Genomic DNA, 14,833 nt, shown 5'->3' with positions numbered 1-14,833 from the left:
CACGCTCGAACGTCCGTTCCATGTTTATGGCGATTCCGCTGTTAATTAGTCTTCCACCCGCGCTTCTGTTCAACGATGCTTTAATACCGATCCGTTAACTGCGGAAGAAAGTCACGTGTAATCGACGGAAATTCTAATTTATATCCTAAATTACGATCTTCTAAAACCTTAGGAGTTGAAAATTATATTCAAAATTGTATTATGTTACAAGCCTTTTGAGAAGAGTATTCTCATAGATCTACAATAATATTTGTACAGAACGAAGACGATAGTATCGAAGGATGATCTAGAAGGCCTAGGGTTTAAATTTGTAAATTAATTAACAAATCCACGAATCTCTCCAACTGTCTCGCCGATTAGTAAATCGCGAAACAGTAGAACGAACAAAAAAAAGAGCCGTCGATACACGAGTCGCGTTACATTTATCCGATCGCGGTACGCTCGCGTGCAGAACGTTTCCGCGAAGATACAAGATAAATTAACAACGACAACGAGCTGGTAGCTGCTAATTAACATCGAGCCACGGCTTACTTACCCGTCTGACGTCCATTTTGGAAATGTACTGGCAGCCGTCTGGTACCCTCGTAAAACATTGTATTGACTCCAGAGATCACGGTCGACAAAGTTATCGCGATACAGGCGCACGTGGTCTCGTTAATCACGATCCAGGCGTCCCGATCGCAATCGAAACCCGAGATCGCGACACCGACGCTACCTCGCGACGCGATTCCGTGCGCGAGCGTGTGCGTAACCCACCGAAACGCGCGTTGTAAATCACCACGGCTATCTCGATCGTGATCGAGCGACGCGACTCGCTCAGCGTTTCTGATCGAAACGAAAATTCGCTGATCGAGTCCCTCGGGAAATTAACAAAGATTTTATATACTTAAATTGAATATTCAAATTCACCGTGAGATTGAACAATTTTTCCAATTGTCGATCATCGTCTTTACCGCGATTATGCAACTGATCGCGTCGATAAGCTGAAAATAAATCTCCGGGAACGATAAGCTTTCGTAACACGCGTTCCTGGAGAAATAATAATAGTAACCCGTGATAACGTACGCCACGTAATTTCGTCGTCGATTATTGAGTAACCGGCCAGTTTGCAATCTACATACTCGCTTATCGGTTCGTCCAGTCGTTTGTATCGATCGTCGAATGTTCACCCGGTCGATTAATGATCGTCTTTACGTGGGAAAAATTGTTTAGAAGCGACTGGTAGTTTCCATTTACATCTCCGAACCTGTTCTGTGTCCTTTCATGGGCTTCTTTCACTCTAGCATTGAAGAGGCGAAAGAACGGAGGGGGAGAAAAAAAAAAGGATCGTGATTGCATAGAGTAGGTTCTCTCGGTTATTATACACCGTTAAACGCGCGTAATGAAGATGTTCGAGTGATATATTAGAGTTAACTGTTACTCGTACTTTGAACGTTAATTATAGCAATCGGTTAAGTATTCGCTGAACGCGGGTGAAAGAACTGGAGAATGTCGGATCTCTATTCTATACGTTTTGGTGAACTTCTACGGTAGAAATAAATTAACAAGGATCTGGAGAATACTCAATTCAATCTGGTATTTTGTATAGTATCATAGGGCTCGCGTTTATAAACTTCTTAAAATCAAGCGGCAATTACGGCGTAATAAATGCACCGAGCGCGTTATCAGAAAGCTATTTATCCCGCAGTGGTGCGTTTGATTAATGGAGTTGTCAATTTTGACAACGACTCGAAGGAATTAACAGCCGCTATCTCGACGGGCATTTTTCTCGAATCTCGCAATATATGATAATTACATCCTGCGTAGATCCGCGGGTCACTTCGAGGCGTCCCACTTATCGAAACAGTCCTTTGATTAGCCAACTCTGGATCCTGCTGGTCACCGACAGCGAAGACCTTTGCGGATAAAAAAACGAATAAAAGAAACGTTCCGTTCCACGAACCCATCGCCTCTGGCGAAGCTACTTAATTATCGCGGTTAACTCGATTAGCTCGTCCTTCGCACCTGGTGTCTCGCTTTAAAATATTCACCGAGAGAAATCTATACCGATAAAATATTTTGTTTTTTTTTCACGTTCGAATGGAATTAAAAATTGTCTAACTTTGGAAAATCGATGCTCGATTTTTGCGCTTCTCTAAAGTCTCGGGATACGAAGGCGAACGGATTAATATTCGAGTCGCGAACAAATTACTACGCGTCTGTTTTGTTTATTATCTATTATTCCAACAACGACCACACCCGGAAGTTACGCGATTATAGTCGTCGAATCGGACGTTTGAAGCGCGACACGATGAAACTGGCGCCAAAGATATCCTTTTACGAGCTCGTAATTCCCGCGACGCCTGTACACCGGTGTCACGGTTAGAGGATTCTCGTTTCCACGCGCTAATGCGAGCCGTTAAGCAAGAGTAAACGCAAATACCGCGTGTCAGGAGGCGAAGGTGAATAAAATAGATTATCCGTTTTTACGACGTCGTGAGAAAACAATCGCGTTCGAAGATTGTTTCTGCCATCGTCGACCTTGCTGCTTGTTGCGTCCGTCACCCACACGTTACATTGTCGTCGATCGTTTCGTTCCTTCATTCTCAGTCGCGAAATACTATTCGAGGAAAATCCACTGAAATCTATTTTCAGGACGAACAGATAGTTTCTACGAGATTTACGAGACGTCGCGAGGCTCGATAGGGATCGAGTTATTGTTACTTAACGTGAAACGAAACGGGTAGAAAAAGTATTTGCGTCAATACTAAATGTTGACACTTACGAAACATTACGATCTATCGAAGATTGCAACGATCTTGACATGCTAATTGCCCTATTATCAGTGTTCGTCATTTTTCACCCTCAGTCGCGAAATACTTTTCGAGGGACATCTGCTCGATGTCGAAACGAAAATCGTAGAATCGACGTTGAAATCTATTTTCAGACGAGCGGATAATTGTTACGAGATTTACGAGACGACGAGTTATTGTTACTTAACGTTAAACGAATAGAAAAAGTATTTGCGTCAATAGTAAGTGTCTAACATCTATGTGTATGTCGAAGATCGTAACGATCTTAAGATGCTAATCATCGTATTACCAGTGTCCATCATCGAAATTAATTTTGCTCGATCGATGGACGTTAACGGAATCCGGGTAATGTGTTAATAGCTTGAATGTTTGTTCGATCGTGTAATTAAAATTCCTTTCGCGTCGTTTCGATTTCTTGAAAAGCAGCTTTCGTTTGTCCGCGGTTTCTTCCTTTTTCGGGCCGGGCACCCTTCGATTAAGGCGAGAAATTATCGACGTTGCGAAACGAAAGTCGATCAGGGTTCAGCGACCGGAGGTCAACAAAGGAACCGAGAAAGTAAACTTCTGACGGCAGATAAGGCCGAGACCAGAACGGTTACGTTGCAACGTGATGTTCCTGTAACACCTGATACGCCGTAATTGCCGCCATCCCTAATTGGGTTACTACAACGCGCCACTGTTTCTCATACCGGGCGGCCTTTTTCATCTGTTCTCGCGTTACCGAACTAACGAACCGCTCGATTATCATCGCTGCGGAGTTTTCCATGATCCCAGCCTGGTTTGCAACCTTCTTTGAACCGAATTTGTTTTTCAGATCGCGTATCTACCGAACTTTATCCGTCGAGGACCAAATTAAGGGGAGGAATCACTGTGACGACTGAAAATAAAGGCAATTTTCAAGAATTTTTTTCAGCGTATGAAACTTTTTCTGATAAATGTTTAACATATTCGAAATTACGTTTCTTGGACTACTTCTTGTAAAAATTTCGTATAAAAATATTAATTATTATAGCCATGATAGGAACCTGAGAGGCCTCCAAAAATTTGTTAGAAACTGGCGTACATGTCATTTTTCACTGCAGAAATCATGCAATTTTCTTAATCTGTAAGACAGTAGGTTGGGTTGCACGTAAAATAAAAAAATAAAATGGTGGAATTTTCAATATTTCTTTTAACACAAAGAGGATTTTTTCAATACGTCACAGTGGTTTCCCCCCTTAAAAGTAATCATAGTCGTAGAATTTGAGCCAGACGGTAACGAGAAACGTCGAAAAACGAAGCCAAGGACGTAATTATCATGGAAACTCCAGGCAACTAGGTGGAGATTCGCGATTTACGATACTCTGGCGGTCGTAAAGACGTCCTTTTATCGGAGAGGCGACGCTAAATTTATTAAGCGCGTAAAGTTCTTAGTCCGGGACGCGAAGAATCGACGAAACGACAGGTCGGGTTAATTGCAGGGCTAAGCACGGAAACATTGATATATCATGCACGATAAAACAATCTTTTTCTCGGTTTCCGTCGCGTGAACTATGAAAGTCGCGACTCGCTCGTAAAAGCCTAGCGATTATTGGGTCCGCCGGTAGGGAACGGTCGTTTGCAGGTGGAATTCATAGCGTAATTGCGAAGCGAATTCTATCTTCGAGAGATTGCCCGATCCGTTAGAACTCTGCGTCAGCCTTGGTCGCATTTTTCCAGAAAAATTCTAGAGACAGGCCCGAAGCTCGCCGCGACCTTCGCGCGAAATTCGAATAATAAAGATGGAAATATTAGGCGTGAAAGAAAAGAAAAAACTAGCTCACATTTCGATCGAAACGCGGGGGGGAACCGGAGAAAATTTCGCAATTCGCTCGTTCGTGTTTCGAGCTCGCGTTTTTCCCTGGATTTCTGCGATAATGGGGGGCTTATCGCGCGACTTGCATAATGTCAAGGCTGTTTCGTTGAACGCGATAAATATTAATTTCGAAGGATTATCTCGACGGTGGAATTCTGACCAAGCGAAAAGGGACCATTGTCTAACCGATATTTCATTCGTTTTTTCTTCTATCGATAAATAATATTCGAGTTCTATATATTTTGGATGGAAACTTGGGGATTTTAGGAGACTATTTGTCGATATTTCGTATCGCGCGGAGCAATGATCGATAAGATTCCCGGATGTAAAAACGCATTTTATGAGAAGACGGATTTATCTCGCTCAGGGACGTTCTTTATTGGCTCGCGCGTTAGATGGTGATCGTCGATGCTGTCAGCTGTGATGTTCCTTGCAGACCACCGACCGAAACTTACGGATAGCGACGGTTCTAGCAGAAGGCATCCACTAAGATCGTAATCTTTTTTTCACTCGTATATCAACGGCGGGATTGGTTACAGAAAATAACTCCGGAGCCGAGTTATTCTCGACTCGAAGGCCGCGTGCCCGTTCCGCGGTGGCACAATTGCACAATTGCGAATCCGTACGATATCCATCGGGTCGGGGTAGCCGCTCGTTTGTTCCTCGTCCACCCCCTGCTACGTCCATTTTCCCATGGATATCGTTGCTTTGCAGCCCGGCGTGCCACCGCTTGGATATTTATTTTTTTTCGCAATCGCGCTTCGTTAGATCTAACGATGCCGATAGCGTTTGCGCAATCGATCCGTAACAGGTTTCTCCGCCGGCAGATTCCTCCCGGCCGGTCTGTTATTAAAAACGAGGAAAGGATACGTACAAATCGCCGTGACCGTACAAGGTACGGGCAAAAAACTACGGGTGCACACGTGGCTGTAAATAACACGCTGCCCCGCTGTTCGCGCGAACCGATCGATCGCGATCAACGCGCGATAAAGCGTTCTTTCTTGCCGCGTCTTATCTTCTTAACCCTTTTTAAAATTATTAATCGATCGAGTCGCGACACACGGTGGGCCTGAGTCGTCAGAAATAATTTAATAATTGTTTTTATACGCTTCTGGCAACGACTCGGTATACAGATGAGAAAAAGAAAGTAATCTACATAAGAAGTAACTTTAACCAGAGTGTTGGATCATTGTCAGTCGTCAGAATTAATTAGAAATAAGCTAGTTTAATTCTTCCGACTAATGTTGCTCGTCTAATAGAAATATTGTTATAGACGTATCGAGAAATCTATTTTACGTCGTGTCGAGTTTGATTTCTAGCCGAGCAGGGTTAAGATCGCTTCGATTTCGATGGATTACCGAACGAAGGAATGTTTATATCTGAGATCATTGACCTATTGTCACCATCGCGTGACACAACTGCGCGGGACAATGATAATCGAAGCGTGCTGCCATCTCGCAGGGTGATCTCTCACCACGAGCTTGGATCTCTCGCTTTCTTATCAACGCGTATCGACATAATTTTTATACCACTCGTTTTTCAATAGCTTTTCGCGTCATTGCGTCGAACGTCTCGCGATATTCGTAAATACGTGGAATTCCAAGCAGCGTACAAACAACCGAATACAACGATTCGTAGAGTGGAAGTAGCCAAGTTCCAAGATTTGACAGATCTGGGTCAATAATTGTAGAATATTCAATGAATTCTACATTTTAAATGCTAATTTGTTAATTTCTGTGCAAGGTCTCATTAACCCCTTGCCGTACAATGACGTGTCTGACTCGTTACAATTTCTTTATATGAAGTTTCACAATCGTGAGGCTACTCACTCGTCATTAAGTCTTACATATTAAAATCAACAGATTTTTACATCCACAAGCTATTCTTTTTCGTGGCCATTCCTTGTACGAACAAATTGAAATAAAATTAAATAGTAGGGGTTAATCTCCAAAAGAGAAATTGTGTTTTACACCACTGCTCTGATCGATACGAACGATTCTCTGGTTAGAATAGCAATTATTCTGATTTTTCGATAGAATGTGTCACTTTCCTCGTAATTAGAAAATTCTTATTCGCCACTTGGCCCCGTTGGTACGTCGATTCTACGATTGTAAGAGGCGGCTTACCTTCTTGCGATGCGGACAGCAGGACGATGCGTTCCCCATGATTCCCGGAAGTCCTCGATCGCGTCCTCAAGCACGTACACGACGTCCGCGCGCTGGCAACACCCCGACGCTGGCTTTCTGAATTTTCGCCGCGCGATCGACTCTTCCGTTCGTCATCGTCGCGCCGAAACCTGCTCCGAGAAAGTTGCCGTTTATTATCGCGGTATTTAAGCCGCTCGGACCACCGAGAGTTCAGTCACCTCCTCCGATCGCGCGAAAACCGAAAAGAGATCGAAATTATTCGATCTCGCTCGGAGAAAAGAAATCCAACATTTTCATTCGAAGATCCCGCGATTAAGATAATCTAGAAATCTTCCTCGCGATACATGGAGCACAGAATCGACAGCCTCGAGAATTCGAAATCGAACAGTCGAAGAAATTGGAAATATTCCATCACGATTTGATACTAACAGAGTTTTCTAAATATTCCTCCGGGGTGTTGCTAGTTACCGATTTTTCCGATCGCGTGGGCGGTTGAGCGACTCGATAACTGGGACGGAAAGTGTACAAGGGGTGGGATAACCGCAGGAAACCGAAGAAGCCCTAGCAGCTGAGAGGAACGGACGAGTTGACAGTAATGCCCCGATAATATGGATTACCGTCCCTCAGCATCGCGTGGAAATATAAAGTTTCGTCGTCCAACATCCCGGGGATCCCGTCCGAAGTCTTCGTTCGATGGCGTCGGAGTTTGTTCACCCGCGCGATGATTTCTCCTCAGCGAACGGCGATCCTCGCGGAATTTCGCAGGAATTCGTTCCGAATCGTTGATCGTGGCCTGTGCAGTTTCAGCCTCCTTTATTTCTTTTTTTTTTTTCCTCTTTCCCGCCGTTACTTCGTACGTCATCGGCGCGCACGGAGAGCAAGAAACGATCGTTAGCGTCCACTGTGCGCGCGATAAGGCCACGGTTTCGACCTCCCGACGCGGGAACTTGAAAACGCTAATGAGTGTCAAGAGGTCGTCGAGTCGAAAATAGAATCTGACGTGCCGCGCGAAACGGAGCGGATCTCCTTTTCCCTCGTTGACACGCGGGACTCGAATAACAGGAAAGCCTTGGAAACGGCTGGAAAATCTCACTGGAGCTAAAAAGGATTCGCGACCGACCGGAAAATGGTTCTATCGAACGTTCGTAGAGAAAAAGAAAATCGTAGACTGGTTTTCCTCGGCATTCTTCGGTACAATGGGATGGTTCGCGGAGTGATTGGCGGGAGGTCTAAACTCACGTTCGAAAATTATTGGTATCGGCGCGAGGAGGCGATTAGGTCGGTAGTTTTCGAAAAACTGGCTCCGAAAATTCGAGGAAAGTTTCCTGGTCGGACAGCACGGTGGCTAGCACGTGTTTACGCGTGCGCCAGCACACGGTACCAATATCCATACGAGTCACCGCTTTATTTTCCACCGTTACATCACTGTCGTCAGCGTTTCGCCACCTCCCGCCACGATAGCGCGCGTAGTTTATCGAGCCGCATCAAAACAACGATTAAAACGGCAATCGGGCTTCGTGCGGCACGCGACTGCTCCAACCTGGTCCACCTCCTATTTCATCGACCGTTTACTATCGTTCTCGATCGTTTCTTTCACCTTCGAACGGCGAATTCCTTTGATTATCGTCCCCCCGAGAAATTTCGAGCGCTAATCTTCTAACGAGATTCACCTCGCGCGAGTTTGGTCATCGATAGGCTACGTCTTCGAGGAGATTATAAATATTCCAGCGTAATTTGTTGCACATAGATTTGAATAGAATCATGACGAGAACACGAAGATCGTAGGAGCTCTTCCATTGGAAGGTCGCGAGGCGATTGTTCCTTCGTTAGAGAAATAACAAGTGTTAAAATTTAACAGGGTATAATTGTCAAAGACATATGTCTTGAAGAAATATGTCCTAAATACAAAATATTAAAGATATATATCTTGGATTCATCTTCCAGGAGATTATAAATATTCCAGCGTAATTTGTTGCATACAGATTTGAATAGAATTATGACGAGAACGAGAATTGAAAGGTCTCGAGACGGATGTTCATTGGTTACAAAAATAACAAGTGTTAAAATTGAACGGGGTATAATTGTCGAAGAAACGTGTCTTCGTCTCTGTCGCAATTTGCTACTAATTTCATTTACGAGGATAGCAACAATCACCGATTCGACCCCGTTATCGCGAGATTTGGAACACAGAATTGATTCATGCAGCGAGAATAGGATCGATAACTCGAAAAGGGGACCATGTCGATGTAGAAATCACAAGTATTTCTCTGTCTCTGCTACCGTCTTATTGCGACCAGTGCAATACTTAAGATTCCCGGTACAGTAAACTCGAAGGAACGTCGTTTTTCATCGCTGCGTGTACGATCGATGAATTTTCCAAAGTTAGAAGCTTACTATTTCTCTCGACCTCGAATATTAATCAGAAATTATATTTCATTCCTTTATTATTCAGACTAGACACGCGACTTTGAGAATCAAGGATACACCGGAGGCATCGAAAAATTTACACATTTAAAGAAGATAACGTCGCGTTGCATCATCGTAAAAATATACTGGAACTTTGCTCTTCTGTCACGTATGAAACACACATTCGTACAGCGATAAAAAAAGAAGCATACTTCTTCCTCGTCCTAAAAATCGACACTTTGCACTTCTTCTTCGATTCACTGATAATCGTACTTTCAACATTGGGAGGCCCCGACATAAACTTAAAGAAACTTAATTCTTCTTACGAAGTTTTCTATGGCTGAATCGACCTCACGCTCGCGACGTTCGAATCGCAGGATCGATTCATACAGCAAGAATAGCATCCAAGATATTCTGCAATGACGACAGGTAGCCGGATAAATCGCGTACGAGTTCCAACCGTTCTATCGCGTTTTCGTCGTCGTGGAGACGCGCTGGCTCTCTTGGACGATCGTTGGATTTCGTCCACCGAGTCTACCGTTGGAAAACGAGTCCAAAAAATCGCGATTCGGCGCCGTTCGGCGGCCAGAGCCGCGGAGAACGCGAGGACGACCGGAATCGCGAAGCGCTCGAAACGTTACTGAGAGAGGCCGGGTGCAGTTCATTCTCGCGCGGCACGTGTTGATCGTAAACACTCGCTTGCGTCAGCTTTCGTCGCGCGGTAACTCGTTTTGTCAATGAAACGATAGAACGCAGCTGAAACCCGCCACGAGTCGAGAGCGTATTGTCGAAACTGCCTCGAAATAGAACAACCAAATCTCGATTATCTTCCTACCATCGTGAATCTACCATCCTTCTTCCACGACTAGCTTAGCAACGAGGTATGTTGGTACTTTCTCTAACACTGGTGGTTCGACTGTTAGTAAACATTCTCGTAAGTCCGTATTTTTCGAGCTCGATGACATTAAAATTGGATCCACAAGCCAGGTCTAATATACAGTGTGTTCGGCTACGGAGATTCTAGAGGCCAAAATAAGATGAAAATCAAGGATACTAATTTATTGATCGAGGCTTCGTTAAAAAGTTATAGAAACATTTCCGGTCATACAGTATATTTTCGGTAAGGAATTTTTTTCTTGAAACTGCGTAGGATTTCGGGGGTATGTCTATTGACCAAAAATGATTATAATTGACCCCTGCAACCGAAAATAATTTTCTTAAAACGATTTGAGAAAATTTTTTTTCGCCGAAAAATTTAGGCACCTACCCCCTGTCGATTTCTCTTAAAAATTCCTTTTTCATTTTTAGTAATTTTGTTTGACGCCCTACAGAAAAGTTGTCTAATACTTTTTTGTAGGTACCCATGAGCTCTACTTCAGAAAAAAGTTTCATTGAAATATATTTACAATTGTAGGAGTTATGGCTGTTTGAAAATTGGACCATTTTTATGGGGTTTTTCTCATTTTGCGGGGTCAAGAGTCAACTTTTCGGATATTTTTGCGATTTGTACATATTCTCCGTAAAAATACGCGTAGTTTGCTTTTTTAAACATGAAAATCGTCCAATCCGTTCAGGAGTTATGACGTTTTAAAGATTCGCATGAGATTTCAGGGAAGCATTTCTGACCTCACATTAGATTTTCGGTAAGGAATTTTTTCCTCGAAACTGGTTAGGATTTCGAGGGTATGTGTAATGACCAAAAATGATTGTAATCGACCCCTGCAACCGAAAATAATTTTTTTAGAACGATTTGAAATTTTTAAATTTTGTAGAAAAATTTCTCACCTTCTCGAATTCTTTTCTCGAGAATGCGCAGGATTTCGGGGGTATGTCTATTCACCAAAAATGATTGTAATTGACCCCTGCAACCGAAAATAATTTTTCCAGAATGATTTGAAATTTTTTAATTTAATTTTTTAATAACTTTTTATCGATGCCTCAATCAACAAATTGATATTCTTGATTTTCGTATTATTTTGACCTCTAGAATCTCCCATTAAAATTTTTTCCAGGGGTGGCCGAACACCCTGTATAGTAAAGAGCATAAGTGTAGCAATAATCACAAGTTTTGTATACATCATTATTTACTGCTAAGAATGTAGGAGGATATTAAAAAACGAACGTTATAGTTATCTTTATCACAGTTAAAGTTATCTGTTTTCTCGTTTGGCAATGAAAAAAAGAATTGACTAGATCTTGTATCAGGTCGTGAAAACAATGTTTACGTGGAATGTCTTAGCAATATGTTTGCATCTAGCAGTTTCAAATGGTTACAATATGCTATTCTACATCTCAATTACTCACAATCAGTCGAACAGAAAAATATACAAGTAAAATAAGAATAAATATGTCTGTATCTTTCGGTCTCGACGACATTAAAATTGACTCTACAAGCCGGGTCTAATATAAATTCGATGTCTAGTTGGGGCGTTGATCTTGGAACCGAAAATTTGATAGAAACTAGATAAATCTTGTAGAGTTGTGCAAGTTTTCTCTACGTTTTAACTAATATTAAAGAACGTTAGTACACAGAAAGGGTCCACGAGCTCCTATTTTATCATAGTAATAAAATTGAAGGTTTCGAGATAGATCGTTCGCGTTATAATAAATGTGCACACACGCTCCGACTACTCTTTGGCGGAATGCATTTGAATTCGCGAGCCGATGACGACTTCTCCGAAGCATTCGCGATGGTAGCGACAAGTTTTTCTTTCTTTGAAGATGCTTCGACGACACCTCGTCGATCCTATACACCGCGATAATACGATTCTACACGCTCCACATCTTTATCGTTAAACTGTCCCACTTGAGCTCCACTTACCGAGCAAAGATACACACTTTTTGCCTCGATCGGTTGGTATCGTTTCTTAAAAAGGCTGTGCACCACGTCCGAGAAACAGAGGATTCGAAGAAGCACTTGTTATCGCGATAAATCAGTTCAATTATTTTATTGCGAGGATTCATTCGGTAAATAATTATTTTTGTATTTTGCGTAGTGCTCGTAAAACTTTCACCATAGTTTGGGAAAAGTTCAGACGACAGACACTTTTCCTGGAACTTTGATCGTCGACTTTTCGTCCAAGCACGCGTCCCGAAGTTCGGAATTGTTTTGCCACTGTGAACTGTCCAGCGTTTAATTTTCCAAGGATCGTGGAAGCGCGAGATTAAGAAGCACCGGCGGCTATCGCGTGTCGCGCACGTAATCGAAAGAGAGCCAGCAAAAGACTGAAGAAAGCAGGCTCTGAGGGCCTCGTTTTTCGCGATCGTCGCGTCGTTTCTTATCGCCAGTCCCCTGTAAACATTGTTTATGTACGTCATCGTTGCCGTAGGCACGCGAGCAGCGTCGACTACGCGCGGAAAATTGCCCGACGATTTCGAAACGATGAAACTTTGGGAAATCGATTAATATTCAGGATCTCTGCTTTTGCTCGTTTTGAACGCGAACGAGAAACAATGATTCGTTGGACTATCCGGAACCGTAGCTCTAAGATCATTATCGAATCAACGCGTCCACATAAAATTAAGAATATCCCAGTTACGGCTACTCTAGCACTTAACTGTAAATTGTCCCATCTATTCTCGGGTCACACTACGATATCTTACATTCTAACGTAGGAACGATCAATCAACAGAATGGAGTGTAATATAGCTGTCCTTAGCGATTTAGAATCCGAGAATAAATTTATCGAAACGTTCAGACGTAAGCAGAAAGTGTCCAATATAGTTTGGTTACTTTTTAATCGCGTTCGAGATTACGGTAATTACGTGAAGAAGGAGATAATTATTTTGGGTTCGATTGTAATGTTCCTTGACTCACATTTTACATATTTTCGCACACCTATCGCTTTATTTGTACAGTATCTTAGTTAATTCCACTTATAGTTTCACTTTTCTCATTTTTCTCTATTCTATATCGTATAAATTAACGTGCATGTTATTATTGCCCATGCTCTCTATTTTGTCTTATTATGTAAATATATAATATCGTGTGGCGATTCAACGACACGCAAGTTGATACGTAAAATAAATAGAAAAGCTTATTTAAGTGCAACGTTTAAAATATTAGTATCAGTTGTGTTAATAGAGAACTAATAAAATAGCTGCGTACAGATAATATCAATATTCGGTACAAACGAGATTTTTATTACTATTTCTTAATATTATCGACCCTCGATTTCAGGCCACCTTAAAATTAATTGAATACGTCGCAGTACTTTCAAATCACTTCGCTATTCTACCGAAGATAATAATTATTTAAACGAAATTCTATCTTCATAAATATAATTATCGAAACATTTATAGCGTACGTTATTAATGTGCTCTAAGTATACAAGACTCTAATGTTTCCTTTATCAGAGTAGATAGAGAAAATGTTTATCTAACTTTCCTATCTAAAGTTTGATTTTCTCTAAGATTTATACGAAGTATTTTTAAAAATTTTTACAAGTATACATACATCAGAAAGGTAAATTAATATAAAATCTTTTCCTACGACTGATCGTACTTTCATCGTTGGCACTTAGTCTGGAATAATATGTTCCACACAGACAATGATACAGTATTATAATATACTACTCGTTGATCGTAGAATATACGAACGGAAAATATTTTCGTAACTAAGAATAAACGTTTTAAGAAGCTAAAGCCAAGGTCTTTTCGAAGAATGGTTGCTTGGCAGTGAATACGAGTCCACCCTTAAACGATTTCTCATGTGTTCCGGGGGGCTTTGGTGGTCGAATCCCGTCAGGCAGTGTTTGAAAACCGAGGTTGAGAACATTCCTGGAAAATAACTCAAAAAAGTTTAGCGTCAAGGTAGCATAGGCACGAGCAGATAAGATAATAATAATAATAACAATTACGTCAGACGACAGGAAAATGCATAAATACAGACTGATGCAACAAAATATGATTACTATTAAATCTAATCTACAGAATAGCGGTATAGATAATTGCGAAACTTTCAAATGAAAATTAACCACCGGATCTATCGTGATAAATCAACTTTATAAAAATCGGTTGCTCGTTGGAACTGTCCAATTAATGACCATCAATTTGAATTCTAAAGACCGTGTAAAGATTCTTGCGAGCGTATTCCTGGGACTTTACTCACCGGAAGTTCGATACCAGCGGATCCTCGGGGCGACGACGATGAAAGATCGGGGTGGAGTCGCGTAAGGCGCAACGACGTCGATAAATCTGGAGGATCGGTTGTGAGATGTCCGGTAATAGGAATCGAGAGGAAACACGTTGCTGTGTCCTTATTAATAACATTAGCTGCAAAGAGAGAAAAAGGAAAGGGACGAAAAGGCCGGCCCACGTGTAATCTAAGACTCGCTTCCCTTTATCATTAATCAGCATTGCAAACAGTTTCATTAGGCCTGATTATTTTCTCGGGCGTTATCTGTGACTCCTTAACAGCGTAACTTATGGCGTCCGACAGGCTGATTAGAATCGCCCCGGCTGCAATTTCTCCGCGCGGCGGCTGCCATTTATCGTCAATGTCCCGGCTGCCAATCGGAGACGTGCTGCCCGATTGCTCCTCTACCCCCCTCGAACCCGAGACTAGCGTTCCATCGTCGATCGCGTGGTTTTCCTGGCTCTGAAACGTGGCTCTACGAAACAGAAAATCACCAGAGTATTTTGCACGTGCCTGG

The 14,833-nt window shown here is 42.2% G+C and overlaps 2 protein-coding genes across 5 annotated transcripts in view; both read right to left on the bottom strand.

Moving 5' to 3' along the window:
- Positions 1–9,806, bottom strand: part of Sarm (sterile alpha and armadillo motif) — a 106,474-nt gene extending 96,668 nt beyond the window's left edge. The window contains exons 1-2 of one of the 2 annotated variants that reach the window (XM_076770795.1): positions 9,506–9,806; positions 6,753–6,922 (exon numbers count right to left, since the gene is read on the bottom strand). In XM_076770795.1, coding sequence (XP_076626910.1) covers positions 6,753–6,791 — 39 coding nt within the window. In that variant the 5' untranslated portion in view covers positions 6,792–6,922; positions 9,506–9,806. Of the gene's footprint in view, positions 1–6,752; positions 6,923–7,390; positions 8,359–9,505 lie in introns of those variants that run through there. The other variant, XM_076770794.1, reaches the window with a different exon arrangement.
- Positions 9,807–13,050: 3,244 nt separating this feature from the next.
- Nmo (serine/threonine-protein kinase nemo) overlaps positions 13,051–14,833 on the bottom strand; it is a 212,534-nt gene continuing 210,751 nt past the window's right edge. For 2 of the 3 annotated variants that reach the window (XM_076771832.1, XM_076771838.1), the window contains exons 10-11: positions 14,290–14,791; positions 13,051–13,958 (exon numbers count right to left, since the gene is read on the bottom strand). In XM_076771832.1, the coding sequence (XP_076627947.1) occupies positions 14,527–14,791 (265 nt within the window). In that variant the 3' untranslated portion in view covers positions 13,051–13,958; positions 14,290–14,526. Of the gene's footprint in view, positions 13,959–14,289; positions 14,792–14,833 lie in introns of those variants that run through there. The other variant, XM_076771836.1, reaches the window with a different exon arrangement.

This window comes from Colletes latitarsis, chromosome 8 (assembly GCF_051014445.1).
Source record: "Colletes latitarsis isolate SP2378_abdomen chromosome 8, iyColLati1, whole genome shotgun sequence".
NCBI lineage: Eukaryota > Metazoa > Arthropoda > Insecta > Hymenoptera > Colletidae > Colletes > Colletes latitarsis.
Note: the sequence above shows the minus strand (reverse complement) of the source record. Positions and strands in the feature narration are given on the sequence as shown.